Source organism: Chenopodium album, chromosome 11 (assembly GCF_948465745.1).
Source record: "Chenopodium album chromosome 11, dcCheAlbu1.1, whole genome shotgun sequence".
Taxonomy (NCBI): Eukaryota; Viridiplantae; Streptophyta; class Magnoliopsida; order Caryophyllales; family Amaranthaceae; genus Chenopodium; species Chenopodium album.
The window spans coordinates 47,744,346-47,765,962 of NC_137844.1; the positions used below are offsets into that span (position 1 = coordinate 47,744,346).

The 21,617-nt window shown below is 33.6% G+C and overlaps 1 protein-coding gene and 1 pseudogene across 3 annotated transcripts; both read left to right on the top strand.

The window, feature by feature from the left end:
* LOC145566722 (echinocystic acid 23-monooxygenase-like) overlaps positions 1 to 21,311 on the top strand; it is a 41,447-nt pseudogene extending 20,136 nt beyond the window's left edge.
* Positions 112 to 2,010, top strand: LOC145567648 (uncharacterized). Of its 3 annotated transcripts, none has more exons than XM_081626990.1 (3): positions 112 to 790; positions 936 to 1,265; positions 1,432 to 2,010. In XM_081626990.1, the coding sequence occupies exons 1-3, from the start codon at positions 710 to 712 to the stop codon at positions 1,525 to 1,527; spliced, it is 507 nt and encodes a 168-aa protein (XP_081483116.1). In that variant the 5' UTR covers positions 112 to 709; the 3' UTR covers positions 1,528 to 2,010. The 3 variants fall into 3 exon arrangements, with proteins under 3 accessions (XP_081483116.1, XP_081483115.1, XP_081483114.1); XM_081626989.1 differs by having other exon boundaries at positions 112 to 587; positions 670 to 790; positions 936 to 2,010; XM_081626988.1 differs by having other exon boundaries at positions 936 to 2,010.
* Positions 21,312 to 21,617: the final 306 nt, after the last annotated feature.

Sequence of the window (21,617 nt, forward strand, 5' to 3'; positions counted from 1 at the left end):
CTAAAATTATTTTGGTGTAGTTGTCTTATAATTTTTGTTCACAAATGGTAATAGAAATTAAAAAAAAGTTGAAACTATGACATATGTTATAAATATATGTAAGATAAAACTTATTTAATAAGTGTTAATGATAAACTATAAAATTAAAATGAGTAATTGTAAATAATAAAAGCTTATAGTTCAATATAATCTCTTTGGATTTATTTTCAAAAATACGCAAAGTATGTCATAACTAACTAAATAAGATTATTAAAATAATAATGTTATTATTATTATTATAATAATTATTATTATTACTATATATTAATAAACGGGCCGGGCGGGCTAGCCCGCGATACATATTTCTTGTCCATACTCGCCCATTTATGTTAACGGGCCGGGCCTAGCCCGTCCAAATATCCAAATTTTTTCAAAAAGGTTGTCCAAGCCCGCCCTTTTTGCGAGCCTGGTTGGGCGGGCTTAGCGGGCCATCCCGCCCATGAACAGCTCTACATTGGGTGCTCTAACTGTGGGCGACGCACAGATATACCTGTTGGGACAGAGTTCACGTGTGCTGGTTGCAAGAAAGCTAGCATTTCTTCATATAGGTAATAGTCAATTGATATAGGGCTTAATAATAGCCACGGCACAGGCTGATGCTACCATATATTCTGTACTTTTAACATGCAGAGTTACTTTCAAGTTTGAAGCTGTTGATGATACAGGGGTAATGACCTTTACAACATTCAATAATAATACAGAAAAGTTATTTAGCAAGACTGCTCATGAAATTCATGCTATAAAAAACTCTGTAAGTGTTGTGTATACCTGCATATCTCTATGACCTTCAACTGGAGTAAACCAAATACATGAAGAAATTATTAAGCATTTACCAGCCATTATACACATATCAATTCTTCACTAACAGATTTACTGATTGATTCTTTCATTTGCAGGGAGATACACAAAACTTTTTGCCAATTGAACACAGGCTACGAACCAGCCATATCTCAGTACAGATTGGCCCAACAACAGCTCTTTCAAGAAACAATGTTCTTGAATGGTGTTTGAAAGGAATAGAAATTAGTACAGAGAGTAAAATGAATGGAGAAATTGATTCTGTAAATCAAGGAAAAATGATTGCTAATGTTCACTTGCCATCTTCTTCCAAGGCATATGACCATAACAATTCTGCACATGAAGAATCTACATATGATGCAATGGATTCTTCAGAAATCAACCCTATTGATACATACATTGCTGCAGTTGCTGAGGAAGTTGTTCCTGTAAGTTCTGCACTTTCTGTGCAGGAGTCTCTTGAGATTACTGATAATGTCTGCAATATTGGAAGTGCAAAATATGTTGCACACACCGGTCTTGGTCCTATCAGACAAAAGGACCATCAAATCACTGCAATCCCATCTAAAAATGAGTTACTCATACATTTTGTAGGAAATCCACAGAAGAGAAGTTGCACTGAGGTGGACAAAATTAGAAGCAGCAATGATGATACAAATGTCATCCGAAATATTACTGATGATACAATGATATTCGAAATGGCACCTGACCATACAACAACGAATACTGATTCTGAAATGAAGCAAACTTCAGCTGCTCTAAAGAAATAATATACACCTATAAAGCAAGAGCATTCTGCGAAAAAAAATCAATGAATTCAGTGTTACAAGAGGAACACGCAGGAAGCGTTCACTAAATGCTTTGGTTGCAGGTGCAGAAGTATCGGGCATGGAAAAGCAGCAAAACTCAGAGGATGAATATCATGGAATAGTTACAAAAATTCCAAATGCCGAAGCCCATGAAGCAGAGATTGATCACTTAGATTCTTCTGGGAAATCAGTCCAGTGAGTAATATGATATCGTGGCTACAAAAGACTATATGCTAAATCATATTTTGCTAATATATCTATATAATATTTTGCTATGCAAGTAGGAACTGCTCTTTTTCTATCATAACTAATCTATGCAGCTACCATATTTAGAAACATCTGCTGAAGTTTATGATATTATGATGTATACAACCAGTTAATCTTGGTTGGTTTAGTGTACTAATTTGACTATTAGAAATAGCTACTTGAATGTTCAATGTATAAACTTATATTTTGCTAAGAATCAAAAAAATATGGTTGTATTACGATTGCACTATAATAATCTTAAATATTTAAACTTTTTAATAATAATTAAAGTTCTTATTACAGTTTATATATTGCTATTATGATTAAACTCTCACATCCTATATATATGATTGCCTCTACAATTATAAACTATATTCAATTTCAAGGATCACGCTTAATATTGCAATGATTAGTGAGTGAGAATAATCTATTTCTATGTTTAAGAGTATAGAATTCATTTAGCTATACATATTGTTGCTTGTATTTATATCTACCTTTTTATTTCACGATATATATGTAGGAGTTACATTGATCAAGTAGTGAATTAGAACGAGTCGAGTTGTAAACTTGTAATTATTCAGGTCATAAACACATTATAGTAATAATTATCACTTTATTAGTTGTATACTTAAATTTATATTTTGTTTAAACTAGCAAGTTACTAATAAATAGTAATTACTTAGTTATAATTATAATCTATGATTATTATAATATCTCTAAACCTGTCAAAAATCCCAAACCTTTAATTATATTGATTAATTAATAGATAATTTCTCCCAACAATCCAAAACCTTTAATTAAATTAATTTATTAATTAAACAAAATACTCTCACAACTGTCGATTAAGCCTATCTATAATCCAATGCCTCTCATTCATCTCCCCAGAATCAGTATAACCTAATCAAAATCGTCCCAAGCCAAATTTAAACCCAAAAGTCTTCATATCTCATTCCTTACACTCACCCGTACCGCTTTAGGCAGAATACTTTCTCTCTCACAATTTTCTATCATAAAGGGTTATGGACTTACGGGTTATAAATTGTTCGGTCATAACCAGTTACGGGTTGTAAACCATTTAGTCATAATTGATTACGGGTTATAAATGCTCTGATCCTAACCATTTATGAATTGTAAACAAATTGGGTTTATCGAGTTTTCGTCGGGTTGTTCTCGGTTTCAGGTAGTATTGGTTCGACTTGATAATGGGTACATCTTTCAACTATATGCTATACATAAATAAAGATTAATGAATCTTAGCATAAAAAATCATTAAAATCCAAATGATCGTTCTAGCCCATTTGAACTTGAAAGGGTAATCTATAATTTTAGTTTTCCAATCACCTTTTCCCCTGCAACACAAAAACTGAGTATGCCAGTTAAGCAAAGCTCTTGCTTGCTTAGCAATATTTCTATACATTCAGAGATGATACAGTGACAAGTAAGGGAGTTCGTACTTATATCTTTTTCTAAAAAAAATTATAATTACAATGCCAGTAATACACTATTTTCTTCACCACAAATCTAATTTCTAAATCTTTCTTTCTATACACAAGTAAAAAAGTACAGTCAATGAAGGTCCACCACGACTTTTGCAAAATTAAAAGTATTCAAATTATGATAAATATTAGCTATTATATAACTTATATATAAATATACCTTCACTCTATTATGTTCTTCCTCACCTATTATATTGACATTACAAGCAACCCTTTTTCCTCACTCAATTATTTCCTAATAATCTTCATATCACATCTTGAAAAAAGCAGATTAATATACCAAACAAGTGTATAACCTAGGTAATCCAGCTTCTTGAAATTCTTTTCCTTATTCTGTTTATGCATTATCTTGAAAAAAAAAGAGGGAGGGGAAGGAAAACAAAAAACCCTTAACTACACTGCTAATTCTAAATTTTGTCAACGTTTATCAATTTCAAACCTTCTTTCGATAAAATTAACAAGCAAAAATATATTTACCAGCACAGTTTAGAAATTTCGTTAAATTTTGCACATTTAAAATATTTGGTACCTTTTCAAGAGATCCAGTCTCAAATTCTAAAAGTACATACTTAGCAATTTCATCATTGAATAGAGAACATATATATTTGATAGAATAAGTTGTTACATTAGTCAATTATACTATAAATACTTAGTTCATTACTAAGAACACCTTTCATATATCATAATTAACTAACAAAATTGTTTCTTACTTAATGCAGGTGAAAGTATGAAACCAGAATTGGTGTTTGTTGATGAACTACGTTCAGAAATGGATAACTATAGGATTCAGGTGAAGGTAGTACACATAGGAAATGAACATTTGGACACAGACAATTGCACAATCTACCAAACTCTATTGTTCTGTGATGAAAAGGTGAATTTTGTACTTATATGCCCATATAATGTTATCTTTTGTAGCTATTAATGTATTTTTTACAACCTGCTCTTAAATATTTCCTTATTCATTAATATAGATAGTTACTTTATAATGCATTCAATAAAAGAATCTTATAAATAGAAATTCTTTTTAGGAAACGTTGTTATTTGTTGTAGTATGAAAAACCTATGTCCTACATGTCACCTTATTCATAATAGACTATACAAATAAATGTATGTGCACAATGCCATGAAAAAAAAATATAATCAACTTGATAGTGTACTTGTTAGAAATGAGCTTACAATCGAAACAAATCTTGATGAAATTCAAATTAATAGATAACATAAGCCATTTCATTCAACATTTGGTTATTCTTACCTAGGATGCATCCATAATTTGATACTCACAATATAACCAGTGCATAGATAACAAATTATATGGAATAATTACTTTTCATAGATAACCTCTCATAAAACAAATAACTCTTAGAAATTATTTATGATTTATGTTCACTATCATTAGATAATATATAAATTACTACTGTCTTATATCCTTTCTCTGGGGAACTATAATTCATGGTCGTTTAATTGAAGACGAAATAGAAAATATTGGCCATCAATTCCATATGAATGCCCACTATGAGATAACAAATGCTACAGTAAATCCTATGCCAAGACATTTTGAGGCTATAATTACAAGTATTCCCTATCAGTTAAATTTCTCAGATCGAACTTTGGTGCAGCCTATATGTTCTGTGACTGGTCAAACAGAACCTGACTTTGAAGAGATATCAGCAATAGCCAAAACTCATTTCTTAGATGAGATATGTGGTATGCTACGTTAATAGTTCCATCTCCCTTGTAAAATAAACACTATATGATTATAACATAAGTTTTTATGCAGAACTTCAGCCAATAGGGTCTATAACATACAACATACAAGAAGATGTCACATATGGAATACAAACTTAGAGGCATTGTAATTTTATCTATATGCATCATTATAATTTTTACTAACGATCCTCCTTATTCATGATAGATGTACTGGGAGTGGTACTATTTGTAGATGAAGAAATTCATTTGATTAATTCAGTTTATGGCCAACATGCCTATGTTAGAGAAGTTGTCATAACTGATCAAACGTATGCCTAACATATAGTTGTCTATTACTCTAACAAATTTAAGAATGACAACTTTGAACTGACTGAATTATTTATGCTTGTAACAGTAATATCCACCCTGTAACTGTTAATGTATGGAATCATCTTGCTGGACATGATTGTGAGCAACTTAAAGTTTGGGCTGAAAAGTTTATAGTGGAAGGTTTCACATCAGTGAAACCAAGTAATCTGAAAGGTGAGAACATAACCAACAGCAGTTTGAGTTCACTTCTAATATATATTCTTAGACTAATAATTATATGCATTTTATAGGCTTTTCTTTGTCAACTGGGACGTTTAGTCGAATAATCTACAATCCAAAGGGAGATAGGGCTAACGTGTTGCGTGAATGGTATCTAGAATCTACTTAATTGCTTCTACCATTACATTTTCATTAATATGACCTACATTAATGTGTTATACCTTTTACAGGTCTATGCTCTACACACAGAAGCTATTAGATCGACAAGACAGAGTTTTGCAAATTCGTTATCCTGACAATGAAAAAGCAACTGTCACTATTCAGTACCTAAAAGATAAGAAGGTTTCGATCTCAAAATCCAATTTAAAATATGCTTAACAATGTCTTGCCATCTATTTAAACCATACTGTTACTCTAACAATCTAATGCAGGTGCAAAATGCACTATAAGATGAGAGACATTGGCTACTTGCAACTATACCTTCTGCATCTTTGGAGCAACTGACAACATATATAGGATGTTCAAACTGTGGAAAACCAACACATCTTCCAGAAGGGAGGCAGTTTTCTTGTTCAAAATGTTATACTAGGGAAACGACTGCTTGTCATAGGTATATATAAATTATATAGCCTATTTATACATGCTTATTAGTAAGCCAAGTTCAAATAATATCTGATATGTACATCAAATCATATGCAGGGTTGCTTTTACTTTCAATGCTGTGGATATCAATGACAGCATATCATTTACAGCATTCAATAATGAAACTGAAAAGATCTTTGGATTGAATGCAGATGAAATATATAATATCAAGGAAAATTTATGTGTTCAAACTTATCAACTTAAATACCTTATATATTTTGCCTCAGATATATGGTGTTCGGTTCTACATATATGCCAATTACAATGCTATTCTATGCATGAACTAACCTAATTAAATATCAATATATATAGGAAGATTTCCTTTCTTTTACTACTGCACACCACCAATTCAACTCCAAAGTTTTCTATCTGAAAGTTGGTCCCTCACCAGCATTGACTGCGAGAAACAAACTGCAATGGATATTGCAAGCAGTTCATATACCAACTGATCAGAATGCAGTGCTCAGGGATTATTCACCACACATGTCAAACAATGATACTGCTGTAGTTCTGGACTTGAAGGAAAAAGTATCTATTTCTACACCAGTACACAGTTGCAACACAACTGAATTAATTGCTCATGACAAGAGTGAGCAACCAAATAAAACACATATTCAAAAAGTTGCAACTGCAAGAATCTTAAATTTTGAAAATGGACCATTTCCTGATTGGTCAAACCATAAACAACCACGTTCTGCCCTCAAAAGGAAACAGTTGGATACTGTCAATGAATCTGAAACTAACAACAGCAAGATCTGCTGCACTAATGATGATAGCGATGAGGTTCTTCCACATCTGCAAGCACCTACATCAAAAGTCACCAGTCCTAAAAACAAACCAATTGAAAGTACCTCAGCAACTTCCGTAAACCCTCCTATCTGAAGTTCTGGTGTTACAAAATCTGGTGAAAATTTCCTTTTGCTCATCTTTTCCTTTAGAATATAATATTAAAATGCAGCATTTTGCGGGTTTAGTAGCATAATAATTTATATAAATCGGAAGTGATCCCTATATATCCTCTTTTGAAGGGTTGTGTAGGAACAAAGGTAATAGCCCCTGTTCCTACATAACACTCAGCTCAGAATGTGATATAAAGTTGTTGCATTTTGCACCCTCAACAGCTTAGTAGTGTATGAAAATTCATATATAATCTGGTTGTATAAATCCTAAGTATTTTGGAGGGTTATGAAGGCACATAAGTGATAACTTGTGTTCCTACATAACACTTAATCTACATTGCTCATTCTAGCTAACCATTTAAGGTCTGATAGGATATGATGTTAAGTAAGTTTATATTTTATATGTTATGTATGTCTATTGCTTGTAATGGAAACCAAACCTTAAACTTTTGTAATGTTATAAATTAAGTAGTATCTATTAGAATATATACTTTTGTCTTATATTATATACATCATCTTTCGAGCACTATAGAATCTGTTACAGCTTACTATGCTATATGTGATTTGGATTGCTAGGTTTGTGTGTTTTTTTTTTTTTTTTTTTTTTTTTTTTTTTTTTTTATGATGTCTTCTTCCAAGTTGGAAAATTGAATGCTTGTCATTTTTTCAACCTGAGAAAATAAATCATGTCGAAAGTTTCATCATTTTAATAACACTTCATGGTGTCTTAAAGATACATCTTTCATGGTGGCATGAAAGTGTTTGAGATTATTAGTTTCATGCGGTTTTCCATTCATTGTCTTTTCTTATTCCATACCTCAGGCCTTTTGAATTCTCTTTCTTTTTACCCTTACTACCCTGGCCATTTGATTCTCCCTAAGGATCGTTTTTTTTCAAGACAACACTATCAGTTTCTGTTGCCAGTTCACTCCACGCTTTACACCGTTCTTTTGAATTAGAATTGCTCTAAGGATTAAACAAATCTGAATTTCCAAACTCTTGATCAACCTTGTTCTAAGAACTGTCAACAATTTGACCTCATGTAGACTTAATGACAACACCAACATGCCTAACAACATTGAAATAATGCTAACAATGTTGGTTTTACAAGTTTACATGGGGACAAACTACTGACAATCACTAGAAGAAGAGTGATCAAGAGTTTGAAAACTCATCCTTAGAGTAATTCTAATTCAAAAGAACCGTGTAAAGACTGGAGTAAAGGAGCAAAAGAAGCTAACAGTCTTGCCTAGAAAGAAAATGATATTTAGGGAAAATTAAATGGCAGGGCTGGTAAGAGTAAAAAACAAAGGAGATTCAAATGACATGGATTATGGAGAAAGAATAGAACAGCATTGGGAAATCTGTAATGTTCAGATCCTATTTGTTAATTTTGATTGATATAAAATGTAACATATGCATATATAGATTCTTATAAATTTCTGCTCAAAAGTAAAATGAAGGTACTATATATGCATATATATAGATTCTTGTAAAAGAGTAATTGTTATATATTGGCCATTTGAGACTTCGTAGTGGCAGAGCTCATAAGATAAATGGTTGGGAAAGTGGCCTTGTAGACCTATTAAGAGCAAGCACTCTTCAATGACTTACCCTTTTAAGCTTCCCAATAATTTTATAGAACTTATTTCACCATTGCTCTTTATTTTCTCCAACAACTTGTCCAGTCATTCTTTTCCATCTGTAAACATCATATTACAGACTAACCACTTAGCCAACTTCATGTGCATAAGACTAGACACTACTCACCATCATTTTCATCATTCTTATTCAAAGATGAATCTTTAGGTTGTCACTCAATAAATATATTGTTTCTACTCTTCCTATCAACCCCAATAATATAATAGTTGCCTTCATTATGAGTTGATGCACCAAAAGCCTCAATAAACACTTTAAAGAATGCTTGGGCCTAATAATGAAATTGATAACAACACGTACACTTAGGACTCTCAATAATTTTATATTGAAATGCTATAAAAGTGAAGGAAGACTATCTACATTACTTAGAAAGCATATGCAAACTTCCCACTAAAGTACAATTATGTTGTTAGTATCTTAATAATTAAAAGACATTGATTCCTCCTAATTAAATATAACCCATGTTTACAAATTCTAAGAAGTTTGTTAACACATTGAAGGAATTGGTACTATTTGTTTCAACGTGAAATCGCTATCTCTTTTTTTAAAGAACCCTCAATTTAAATTATTTAATTGATCCAAACTCTATTTTTAAAAAATTAATACTCATTCAGTTTAACAATCTTTATCTACTCGAGATTACCAGTAAAGTAGTTGAGAATTGTCTGAGAAGTTGTAATAGATAGTATATATATATTATTTACTTCAGATTCAAATCATCATTAATTTAGATGATATAAGTAAATAAGATTATCAATTTGATAAGCATAGATGCTTATTGCCTTGTAAGTATATTTAATGTTAACTTTTCTAAATGTAATTAGCGTGGTCTTTTGGAGTACACACTTGTGATGGCTTCCTTGATATGGTTTATAATATTTAATAGACCATAGCATTACAAAATTTTTGAAAAATCTATACAAAAACCACGATTAATGAACAAGTGGCATCAACTATTTACTTTTTAAAAAACAAATCACCCAACATATCAGAAAATATATGAAAAATCTATACAACCACACAATATATGAACACGTGTTATCAATTATTATCTTTTCTTCTAAAAAAAAGTTGCATACTTGAAGCCCAATTCAATAGCAATATTTATAACTACTTATCACATTTTAATCAAAGAAATAAAAAAAAAAGTCAACTAACAGTACCAAATTTTCCCTTATGAAATCATGGTTTCTAAAAATCAAAACTAATTAATTCACACAATATTCTATACACATCTTAATCAATGCATACATATATTTTATGCACAATCGTTTCTATCTCGTTTTATATATACAAAGACCGATCATACAATAGCAACAAAAAAAAACTCGATATCTTGGGGAACCCCGCGAAACGCGCGCGGATCCACAACTAGTATATATATATATATATATATATATATATATATATATATATATATATATATATATATATATATATATATATATAAAAAGTTAGTGGATAAATGAACCATTAAATTGAAATTTGAAAGACGAAGCTTAAGATATTTTGGAAAATTAACGCTGAGATTAGATGAAATATATAGCTAGCTTTAACTTCTGACATGAATATCAATACATAGGCCTTGTTTAGTTCGCCTTATATTTGCTTATCTGATCTGCTCTGATCTGAACTTATATTTTCTGATCTGATCTGATTTGAGCTTATTTTTTCTGATATGATCTAATCTGAACTTATATTTTTTGATCTGAACTTATTTTTTCTGATCTGAACTTATTTTAATTATTTCAATATTCTACCTTTAATTTTAATCAATATTAATGTTATTATTATTATTATTATTATTATTATTATTATTATTATTATTATCATCATCATCATCATCATCATCATCATCTAGTAGATTTTGGAAATCCGAACGCTGTTGGAAATTTGAGTCCAATAAAAGATAAAGATATTAGAACCTATATGCCCGAATTTCGAAATGGTCCACCACCTCAAGGCATACTTGAACATTTTAATTATCTTCACTCCTCACTCTGAACAACGATCAAGAGATGTTTTGGACAATTAAAATCTCGATGGAAAATACTGATAATGATGCGAAATATGGACACTAAACATCAATTGGCGATTATGGTTGCTGTATTCACACTTCACAATTTTATTCGATTACATGAGTTGGATATACCCATTGATAGTGGTATAGAAATCGAACCAAGAGCAGATTATGATTTATTTAACGAGAATCGTAAGGCTGTAATGAACGAAGTACAACTTAATATAGCGAAGGAAATTTGGAACTTCTTGCAATGAAAATTATATTTGTAAACGTTTATGATTTGAAACTTATAATGAAATTTTAATTATTATCGTTTATTGTTTGTGTAGTAGTAATAACAATAACAAGAATAACAATAACAATGACAATAACAACAATAACAATGACAATAACAACAATAATAATTTGTATTTGATCTGAACTTATCTGATCTGAACTTATTTTTTCTGATCTGATATGATCTGAACTTATTTTTGCTGATCTGATCTAATCTGAACTTATTTTTTCTGAAATAAGTAAAAATAAGGTGAACTAAATAAGGCCATAGTCTAATAACATATTATTAGTATGTACCTCACAATAAATATGAATTACGAAATACTACAAAGATCAACCTGCCTTACAACTTAAACTAATTTTGATACTCGTAATTTCTTTTGCTAATATAAAAAGTAAATGCTTTTAAGTTTGTTATAATATAAATTATTAACATATTATATTGTGGCGTAACTTGTTTTATTATTATTACTTACATATAAAGATGGTGAAAGTTGTATATTATTGACAAATGTATCTAGTTAAGGTGATATAACATATATAAATAATATGAGAGAAACACATGTTCCAAGTATTTTTTACTTACACGTATGTCGGTATGTGTAAATAACAGCAAGATCAAATTGTTACACATGGATGGGTCCGGTGCCAATGATACTTATTACAAAGTGTTGGAAATGGTAATGCAAACAGATTCTCGCGCCCGATCGGGAGGTTGTATGCCTGACCGGGCGGAGTTGGCTAAAGAAAAAAGAAGGGCTCTCGCGCCCGATCGGGCGGCTCTCGCCCGACCGGGCGACGGAGTCGAGTTTTGACGAGCCCGATCGGGCGGCTCTCGCCCGATTACTCGCCCGGGTTGGGTTTTCCAGATCACCCGACCGGGCGGTGGTTCGCCCGATCGGGCGCGACACCAGGTTTGGAAACTTCATCTCGCGCCCGATCGGGCGGCTGGTTGCCCGATCGGGCCCGCTTTTTTCCTTGGTCGGTTTTTTTTATTTGTCTTCGATTTTTGGGACTCATATAAATACGAGCATTGCCTTTCTATTTTCATTCATTCACTTTTAAACCCAAAAAAAAAAAAAAACACAAACCTACCCTTTGAGATCTGAACTGTTCTTGAGCAATCCCACTCTTCGGGTTCGGGTGCACAGATTACGGAGAGAGTTGCGTCAAACTTGGGGGGCGTGCGTCACTAGGAAACTTGTACCGGTGGTGGCGTATTTCGCTTCTAAGGCAGTGGATTATTGTTCCACGACGCGACTGTGAGTTTGGGATCTTCAATCCAGGAAAGTTCTAATCTTTTGTTTGTTATTGATTTCAACAGTTATTTTACCAACAATTTAGAAGCGAAATATATTTTATTTGTTCTGTTGATATCATGACTAGAAATTCTCAAACTCATTTATACCTAGATCTTTCTAAGGTTGAGTCTCTTGATGGAATTAATTATAAGAGATGGTCACAAAGGATGTTGATTACTTTTGAACAAGTAGAGGTTGATTATGTTTTGTTTAGGGATGCCCCAAAACCTAATGAACAAACCAATGCTATGATTGAAATTCCTAATACTGCTGTTCCTGGGAATAAAGAGTCTGGTACTAGTTAGAGGACCACTACTGTCATTGTTAATGAATCTGAAATCAGGAAATTTGATCGTGATAATAAGTTTGTGAGAGATCATCTTTTGAACAACATGAAAAACAACATATTTGATTTGTATGTCAATATGAAATCTGCTAAGGAGATGTGGGAGTCTCTAGAAAAGAAATATGGTGCTGATGATGCTGGGAAAAAGAAGTATGTGACTGGAAATTGGTTGAACTTCAAATTGGTTGATACAAAGCCTATCATGGACCAGGTCCATGTGTATGAAAATTATGTTGCTGAGATTCTTGCTCAAGGTATGAAGATGTGTGAAATCCTTCAGGCCAATGTTTTAATTGAGAAATTACCAGATTCCTGGCCTGATTATCGAAATCACCTCAAGCATAAAAAAGGGATTTAACCCTAGAAGAACTTGTGAGCCACATCAAGATTAAGGAAGCCAATAGGCTTAAGGATGTCTCCTCTAAGCCAAAGAACATGTTAGCAGTCAAAGCTAACCTTGTTGAATCTAATGCTGACTCTGATAAGGAAATCAAATGACAATCGTGCCAAGAAGGGGAAATCTGAGAAGAAGGGAAATCTCCAAGCTAAGGGCAAGATTGGGAAGACGAACACTGTCAAGTGTTGGTCATGTGGTGAAGTGGGACACTTTGCTTCACTGTGTAAGAACAAGAAGAAGAAAAATCTGAAGTCGAGTGGAGGGAACAAGGGTCAGGCTCATCTGGTTGAGAATGAGGATGAAGATGTCATCGCTGCAGTTGTCTTTGAAGTCAACATGGTTGAGAACAACACTGAATGGATTGTGGACACTGGTGCATCTAGACATTTTGTGCTAACAAGGACCTGTTTGTCAGTATAGAAAAGGCAAAGTAAGGTGAATAAGTCTACATGGGAAATTCAAGCAGCTCTGAGGTACTTGGGAAGGGGAAAGTGGTTCTGAAGCTGACTTCAGGGAAGACCTTGGCTCTACACAATGTATTGTATGTTCCTTCTCTTCGTAGAAATTTAATTTCTGGTGCTTTGTTGAACAAAGTAGGAGTTAAGTTAGTTTTTGATGCTAATAAACTTGTGTGGGGAGTATGTTGGAAAAGGTTACCTTAGTGGGGGCCTATTTGTCCTTGAGATTGTAACTGTTTCATTAATGAATAAGATTTCTACTTTTGCTTACATTGTTGAGTCCTTTGAATTATGGCATAGTAGGTTGGGTCATGTTGGTGCAACGAAATTGAAACAAATGAAGAATTTAAATTTGCTCCCAAACATGTCATTAGATGGACTTGAAAAATGTGAAGTGTGTGCGGAGTATAAATTTGTGAAGAAACCTTACAAATCTGTCACAAAGAGAGAGACCACACCACTTGAGTTAATTCATTCAGATTTAGCAGACCTTAAGAACTTGGAAAGTAGAGGTGGGAAACGCTACTACATCACTTTCGTTGATGATTATTCGAGATATAACAGAGTGTATCTTTTGAGAACAAAGGATGAAGCTGAGTCCAAGTTTCTTGTGTATAAGGCAGAAGTAGGAAATCAGTTGGAGCGGAAAATAAAGAGAGTTCGCTCAGATAGGGGTGGAGAGTATGGCTCCGATTTCCTCAAAGATCTATGTGAAAGTGAGGGAATCATTCATGAAGTGTCTGTCCCGTATACTCCACAACAAAATGGTGTGGAAGAAAGGAAAAATAGGACCCTGAAGGAAATGATGAATGCAATGCTCCTGAGTTTCGGGTTGCCAGACAATTTATGGGGTGAAGCGGTCCCATCAGCAAATTATGTATAGAACGGAGTGACTCAGAAGAAGTTAGACAAGACTCCATATGAAATATGGAAGGGTTATGCTCCAAATTTGAATCACATGAAAGTGTGGGGGTGTCTAGCTAAGGTGGGTTATCCATCGTTCAAGCGCTCAACGATAGGTTCTAGGACCTATGATACAGTGTTCATTGGTTATGCTGAGAATAGTGCCGCATACAGGTTTATGAGCCTGGAAGATCGCTCTATAAGTGAATCCTGTGATGCAAAGTTCTTTGAACAGGTATTTCCGTTGAAGAAAAACTTAGTTACTAACGATGTTTCTTCAGTTTCTTCATCTGCAGAGCCAGAAGATGCTTCCCGTAGGATTGAAAGTGAAATTCAACCCAGGAGAAGTAAAAGGCAGAGAGTGGAGACAAGTTTTGGGCCGGATTTCCTAACATCCTTTATAGTAGAGTGTGGAAATTTTGGTGAATTCGAGGATGATCTAGATGAGATCATGCTGTGTCTACAGGTTGTGGATGAAGATCCAAAATCGTTCGAAAAAGCTATGAGTTCAGTAGATGCAACCTTCTGGAAGGAAGCCGTGAACAGTGAGCTTGATTCCATCATGTCTAACGGGACCTGGGAGCTCGTGGACTTGCCAAAAGGAAGTAGAGCTATTGGGTGCAAGTGGATTTTCAAGAGAAAAATGAGGACCGACGACACCGTGGAAAGGTTCAAAGCTAGATTGGTGATAAGAGGATTCACTCAAAAATTTGGCCTTGATTATTTTTATACTTATTCTCCTGTGACTAAAATTGCAACTATTCGTGTTTTGTTTGCCTTAGCTTCATCTTACAAATTAATTGTGCATCAGATGGATGTTAAGACAGCTTTTCTGAATGGGGATTTAGAGGAGGAGATCTACATGGAGCAACCTCCAGGTTTTGTAGTTCCTGGCATGGAGAGTAAGGTGTACAGACTAAAGAAATCCTTGTATAGTTTGAAACAATCTCCGAAGCAATGGTATGAAAAATTTCATATAACTGTTCTTAGTTTTGGTTTTTTCATCAATGGTAGTGATGCATGTGTGTACTCTAAGATGTTTGGTGCCCAATGTGTGATATTATGCCTATATGTTGACGACATGCTCCTGTTTGGCACAAATATGTATGTCATAAATGAAACTAAGAAATATTTGAATTCAAAGTTCGAGATGAAGGATATGGGAGAGGTAGATGTGATCCTTGGTGTTAAAGTTACTAAAACCAAGAAAGGGTATTTTTCTGTTTCAGTCTCATCATGTGGAGAAAATTCTGAAGAACTTTAATTGTTTTGATTTGCCTCCATTGAGAACGCCCTTTGATCCTTCTAGAACTTTGGTGAAAAATGTGGGAGACAGTGTGTCTCAAACTGAATATGCTAAGGTGCTTGGTAGTCTGATGTTTTTAATGAACTGCACTCGTCCTGATATTGCTTTCGCAGTTAGTAGACTTAGTCGCTATACTCATTGTCCTAGTGAGCAACATTTGGTTGCTTTGAGGCGCGTGTTTAGATATTTGTGTGGAACCATGACTTAGGGATTGAATTTTGTTGGTCATCCTTTGGTTCTTGAAGGGTATTGTGATGCAAATTGGGTAACGGACAGCGATGAAACAAGTTCTACAAGTGGCTATGTTTTTACCCTTAGTGGGGCTGCAGTTTCATGGAAGTCTGGAAAGCAGACGTGTATAGCTAGATCGACAATGGAAGCTGAGTTCATTGCATTGGATCTTGCTATTCAAGAGGCAGATTGGTTGAGGAATTTGCTTATTGATATTCCTTTGTGGGGGAAGCCAACACCACCTGTGTCAATGCGTTGTGATTCACAAGCTGCTATATGTGTTGCTAAGAACAACGTTTACAATGGTAAGAAAAGGCACATAAGAGTCAGACACGAGTCTGTGAGGCAGTTTATTGTGAATGGGGTTATATCGTTGGACTATGTTCGTACAGAGAAGAACCTAGCAGATCCCTTTACTAAGGGATTAAGTCGTAGACTGGTGGTGGAGTCATCAACTTGTATGGGTCTAGGACCTATGTTGTAATGACTTGAAGTTGTAGCTATATAAGCTATGTGACATGATACTTTGGTTTTTTAATAAATCTGAAACCTGTTTTGGTTTATTTGTTTCATTGTCGTGAATCATGTGGATTTGTTAGTTATGTATCATGTGTTTGAATCTATTACTCTTTAAGAGTGGTAAGTTTTAACAGTTAGATTCTGCTAGGATGAGCTTGTCTCTTAATGTCATTAGTCCAGTTGTTTTCTGAGCAGGGATTGATGGAGGTTCTTAAGTGAGTTAAGACCTTTAGCCCAGTGGCTCTTAAAACAGGATTGATAATGACACCGAAAGTTGAGGGTTGAACTTTTGTTCTTAATGTTCTAATTCCATTGCATGTAATTCTCTAGTTTGCAAGGTGCTTAAACGTGTTTAAGCCTGTTGAGAGAGACCGTTGAATTTGCTAGGAATGTGTGTGTATAACACATAGGTTGAACACCTACGTGAGTACGAGGGGTGGCCTCCTTCAAGGGAAGACTAGAGTATAGTTTTCCTGAAGTACTCATGAGAGCCCAAGTGTTGGCCAAGATTGGCGGAGTTGCTTAAGCTCTAAAGTCAAGGTATGTGTATACAAGGTCCCTTCCTCGCTCCTAGGAGTTCAAATCCTAGGATACTCACTAGGGAAGTGTTGAAAACCTTGTGCACTAATGTGTTAGTTCAAACCTTTGGATACTAGCATTTAAGTACTAAGACTTTCATTTACTGTTCAGATTTTATGTTGGTGATCCGCTCGCATTAGTGGGGGATTGTTGGAAATGGTAATGCAAACGAATTCTCGTGCCCGATCGGGCGGTTGTACGCCCGACCGGACGGAGTTGGCTAAAGAAAAAAGAAAGGCTCTCGTGCCTGATCGGGCGGCTCTTGCTCGACCGGGCGACGGATTAGAGTTTTGACGAGCTCGATTGGGCGACTCTCGCCCGATTGCTCGCCCGGGGTAGGTTTTCCAGATCGCTCGACCGGGCGGTGGTTCGCCCGACCGGGCGCGACACCAGGTTTGGAAACTTGATCTCGCGCCCGATCGGGCGGCTAGTTGCCCGATCGGGCCCGCCTTTTTTCCTAGGTCGCTTTGTTTTATTTGTCTTCGATTTTCGGGACTCATATAAATACGAGCATTGCCTTTCTATCTTCATTCATTCACTTTTAAAACCAAAAAAAAAAAAAAAAACACAAACTTACCCTTTAAGATCCGAACAGTTCTTGAGCAATTCCACTCTTCGGGTTCGGGTGTACGGATTATGGAGAGAGTTGCGTTAAACTTGGGGGGCGTGCGTCACTAGGAAACTTGTACCGGTGGTGGCGTATTTTGCTTCTAAGGCAGTGGATTATTGTTCCACGGCGTGACTGTGAGTTTGGGATCTTCAATCCAGGAAAGTTCTAATCTTTTTTTTATTATTGTTTTCAATAGTTATTTTACCAACACAAAGTCTGAGCAAATAAAAGAAGGGTTCAATAGGATGAACGAATTCCGTAAACCAAAATTGAACCCACTTACTCAAAAGTTTTCAACTGGTCTAGTAAACTATGAAGGCCACAAATGGGCGAAACATAGAAAGATAATTAATCCTGCCTTTCATCTCGACAAGCTCAAGGTACGTACTACCATATGCTCTAAACATAATCTTATTGATTAAATTTTGGTCCGAGTTGTAGTTACAAAAATGCAATCGAGTATTCAAATTGGGTCAATTTTGCCAAGTCTAGTTTATTTTGATTTGAATTTAATTTAATTTATGCAACTTGTGCAGCTTATGATCCAATCATTTAAAATTAGTGTAATTGAAACTTTAAGTAAGTGAGAGAAGATAATTTCAAAAGCAGGTTCTTCAGAAATAGATGTGTGACCACATTTTATGAAATTATGTGCAGACGCTGTTTCTCGAGCAGCGTTTGGTAGTAGCTTTGAAGAAGGAAGAAAGATATTTGAACTTCTCACAGAGGAGAAAGAACTTATTATTCGTCTTATCAAATATTTTTATATTCAAGGACAATATTCTTATCAATAATTAGTATATTTACTAGATATTTTGCAACAAACGACAAGAAAAGAATGGACGAAACGGATGTTGAAATAAAAACCCTATTGAAGAAAATAATCAATAATAGAAAGAAGACAATGGAAGTCGGAGAGCCAGCCAAGGATGATCTGTTGGGGATACTCTTGGATTCAAACACTCTAAAGAGTAAAGAGGCTAACGCTCTATCAACTTGTGAGAGTAAGAAGCGTAGTGTTGATCTCACAATGAGTTTCTTAGAGGTGATCGACGAGTGCAAATTGTTCTACATAGCTGGCCAAGAAACCACCTCAGTGTTGCTAACATGGACAATGGCTTTGTTGGCCAAGCACCAAGAATGGCAAACACGAGCTCGTGAAGAAGTTCTTGCAACCTTTGGCATGAACATCCAAGACTTTGATGGCTTAAACAACCGTTTAAAGACGGTAAGATTTATGATTAGTTGCAACTTTTTTTTTTTTTGAAGACTTGCAACTTTATTTAACTCGCGGAGGAAATATAATTTATGTATCAAACCAATATATATATATATATATATATATATATATATATATATATATATATATATATATATATATATATATATATATATATATATATATATATATGTTTTACGTTTTATAGTTGTCCATGTCTTATATATTACTTCTTCCGTTTCTTTTTAGTATTTATTTTTTCTTTCATACTAACCAAAAATTTTCTAAACTTCCCTACTAATCGATTGAAAAACTTCTTGTATTAATTATAACAAGGTTAGAGGCGCACGCAATGCATGCAAAAAATATAAGATGTTTTAAATAGTTTAAATATTATTTAGAAAAATTCATGTGTAATGAGAAAACATATCGTATGCTTTCAAAAAAAAAAAAAAAAAAAAAAAGAAAACATATCGTATAAATCAACATGTTAAAAAATACTACTTCGTATATACTTATATCCTTCCAAAACTTTTTGATGTTTCTAATTAATATTTATTCCATTCGAATATAAATTAATATATCAAAACTTTTAAGATTTTCTCCTTAGTTTTAAAACATAAACTTTTCTCCCAAAAAAAAAAAAACTGTGCGCATTAATAAAGAGCGAAAATTTATAAATATTACTAAATAATCAATTGCAATCACTTGATTAATAAATTATATTTACTACGGAGTACTTCGTACCAAAATTACCAACCAAAAAACAATCAAATTCAACCGAAACTTTGGCAACCACTGTAATAGGCCATAACCTTTTACTTCCTCTAACAAAAAAAAAATGACAAATTAAATTACAAAAAATCAACTATACGAAAAAAAAATATAAAAACTAACAAAGTATTCAACAAATTATCCAAATACGTAGAAAAATTCTTAATATTGAGCCACCTACAAATTTCTATGTAAATAACAAAGTATTGCGGATCAATGTAAAATTTATCCGAATTTACTTAAAGAAATAATGAAGAACAACTGAAGATACGTACAAAAATTATCCATGTAAAATTAGTGAGTGGAAGATTTAGATTACAATGAAATCCTGGAAAAGTGATGCAACTTAAATCAGTATTTATATAATTGATTACTTCTATTCAAACAATATATATAAATAATTTTTTGTCAAAAAAATATATATAAATAATTACTTACCGTGTGAAATATTAGATTATAACCCATGAAAAAAGAAAATATTAGTACGAAGTAATATATAAAATGAAAAGTGAACTGAAATCAGTATATCTATTCTGTAAAAAAAAATAGTATAATTATATAATATAATTATTGTATGAAACATTAGATTATAGTCATTATACCCCACGAAAAAAGAAAAGGAAAGAGGAAAGATCTATAAAAGTAAAAGACAAAATAAAAAGAAAAATTAACTTGAGAAAAAGTGGTGCAAATGTATTAGTATATATATTCCATTTAAAAAAAAAAAATGTTAGTATATAAATGTATGCAATTGAATCAGTATGCAAAACAACAAAAGAGAAGTTTGTAAGTGCAAGTAAACCGAATAAATAGGGCTAATAGGCTAATAACCGCCTAAGAGAAATTATTTTTGTTGAACTGTACCGCCTAAAGGAAGTTTTTTTTTTTTTTTTTTTTTTTTGGTAATTGTGCAAAAAGAAAAGGGCATTTTGGGAAAAGTCAAATTTATCAACCAAAATGCCCTTTCTCTTTATACAGTACTGTAAATATATACATCATATACTTAATCTATTTTTAATTGATTATATTAGGTGACAATGATACTCTATGAGGTGCGAAGGTTGTATATGCCAGTCGTGGCAACCTCACGAAGGGTATACGACGGTGAAACAAAACTAGGAGATTTGGCGATTCCTCCCGGGGTGGCAGTTTCTTTTTCAATACTCCATGCTCATTTAGACTCCGAAGTTTGGGGTAATGATGCCAATGAATTCAAACCAGAGAGATTTGTAGAAGGGATTGCGAAGGCGACTAAAGGGAGCAATTCATACTTCCCCTTTGGTTGGGGACCTCGGATTTGCATTGGTCAAAATTTTGCGTTAACTGAAGCTAAAATGGCTTTGTCTATGATTTTGCAGCGCTTCAGTTTTGAGATTGCACCATCTTACACTCATGCTCCATCTTCGTTTATAGCCCTTCAACCCCAACATGGCGTCCCTGTTATCTTACATAAACTTTAATTAAGCATATTTCAATATATGTTGTGCTTTCACAGTAAAGTTGTTTAAATCTATATCGTATTTTACCTTAAAATTTGGTTAGATTTGGGGTTTTTTAGCCTTTCTCATCATGATATTTCACCAATAAAACTTGGATGTCTTTTACTATATATAGATGTTACTTTTGTTAATAAAAGGAGGTTTATTAACATGAGTGCTTTCTGGCTTCCTATTTTAACGGTCGTATATATAATACCTCTTAAGCGATGTTTACTTTACCTTTAAAAAATAATTTCAGTTTAGCTAGAAGTTATGGATCAATTTTAATCAAATTATTTTAGAATTAGATGATCGTTTGCAGGTTTGAATAGAAATTGAGAGTGCTTATTTTTTTCCCATCATGTCTAGTA

What these genes read in the sequence shown, in the direction of transcription:
- LOC145567648 (XM_081626988.1), top strand. Translation starts at nt 710, where the DNA reads ATGACCTTTACAACATTCAATAATAATACAGAAAAGTTATTTAGCAAG. An exon ending in TTCATGCTATAAAAAACTCT is followed by an intron (nt 791 to 935) that starts GTAAGTGTTGTG and finishes TTTCATTTGCAG; the next exon opens with GGAGATACACAAAACTTTTT.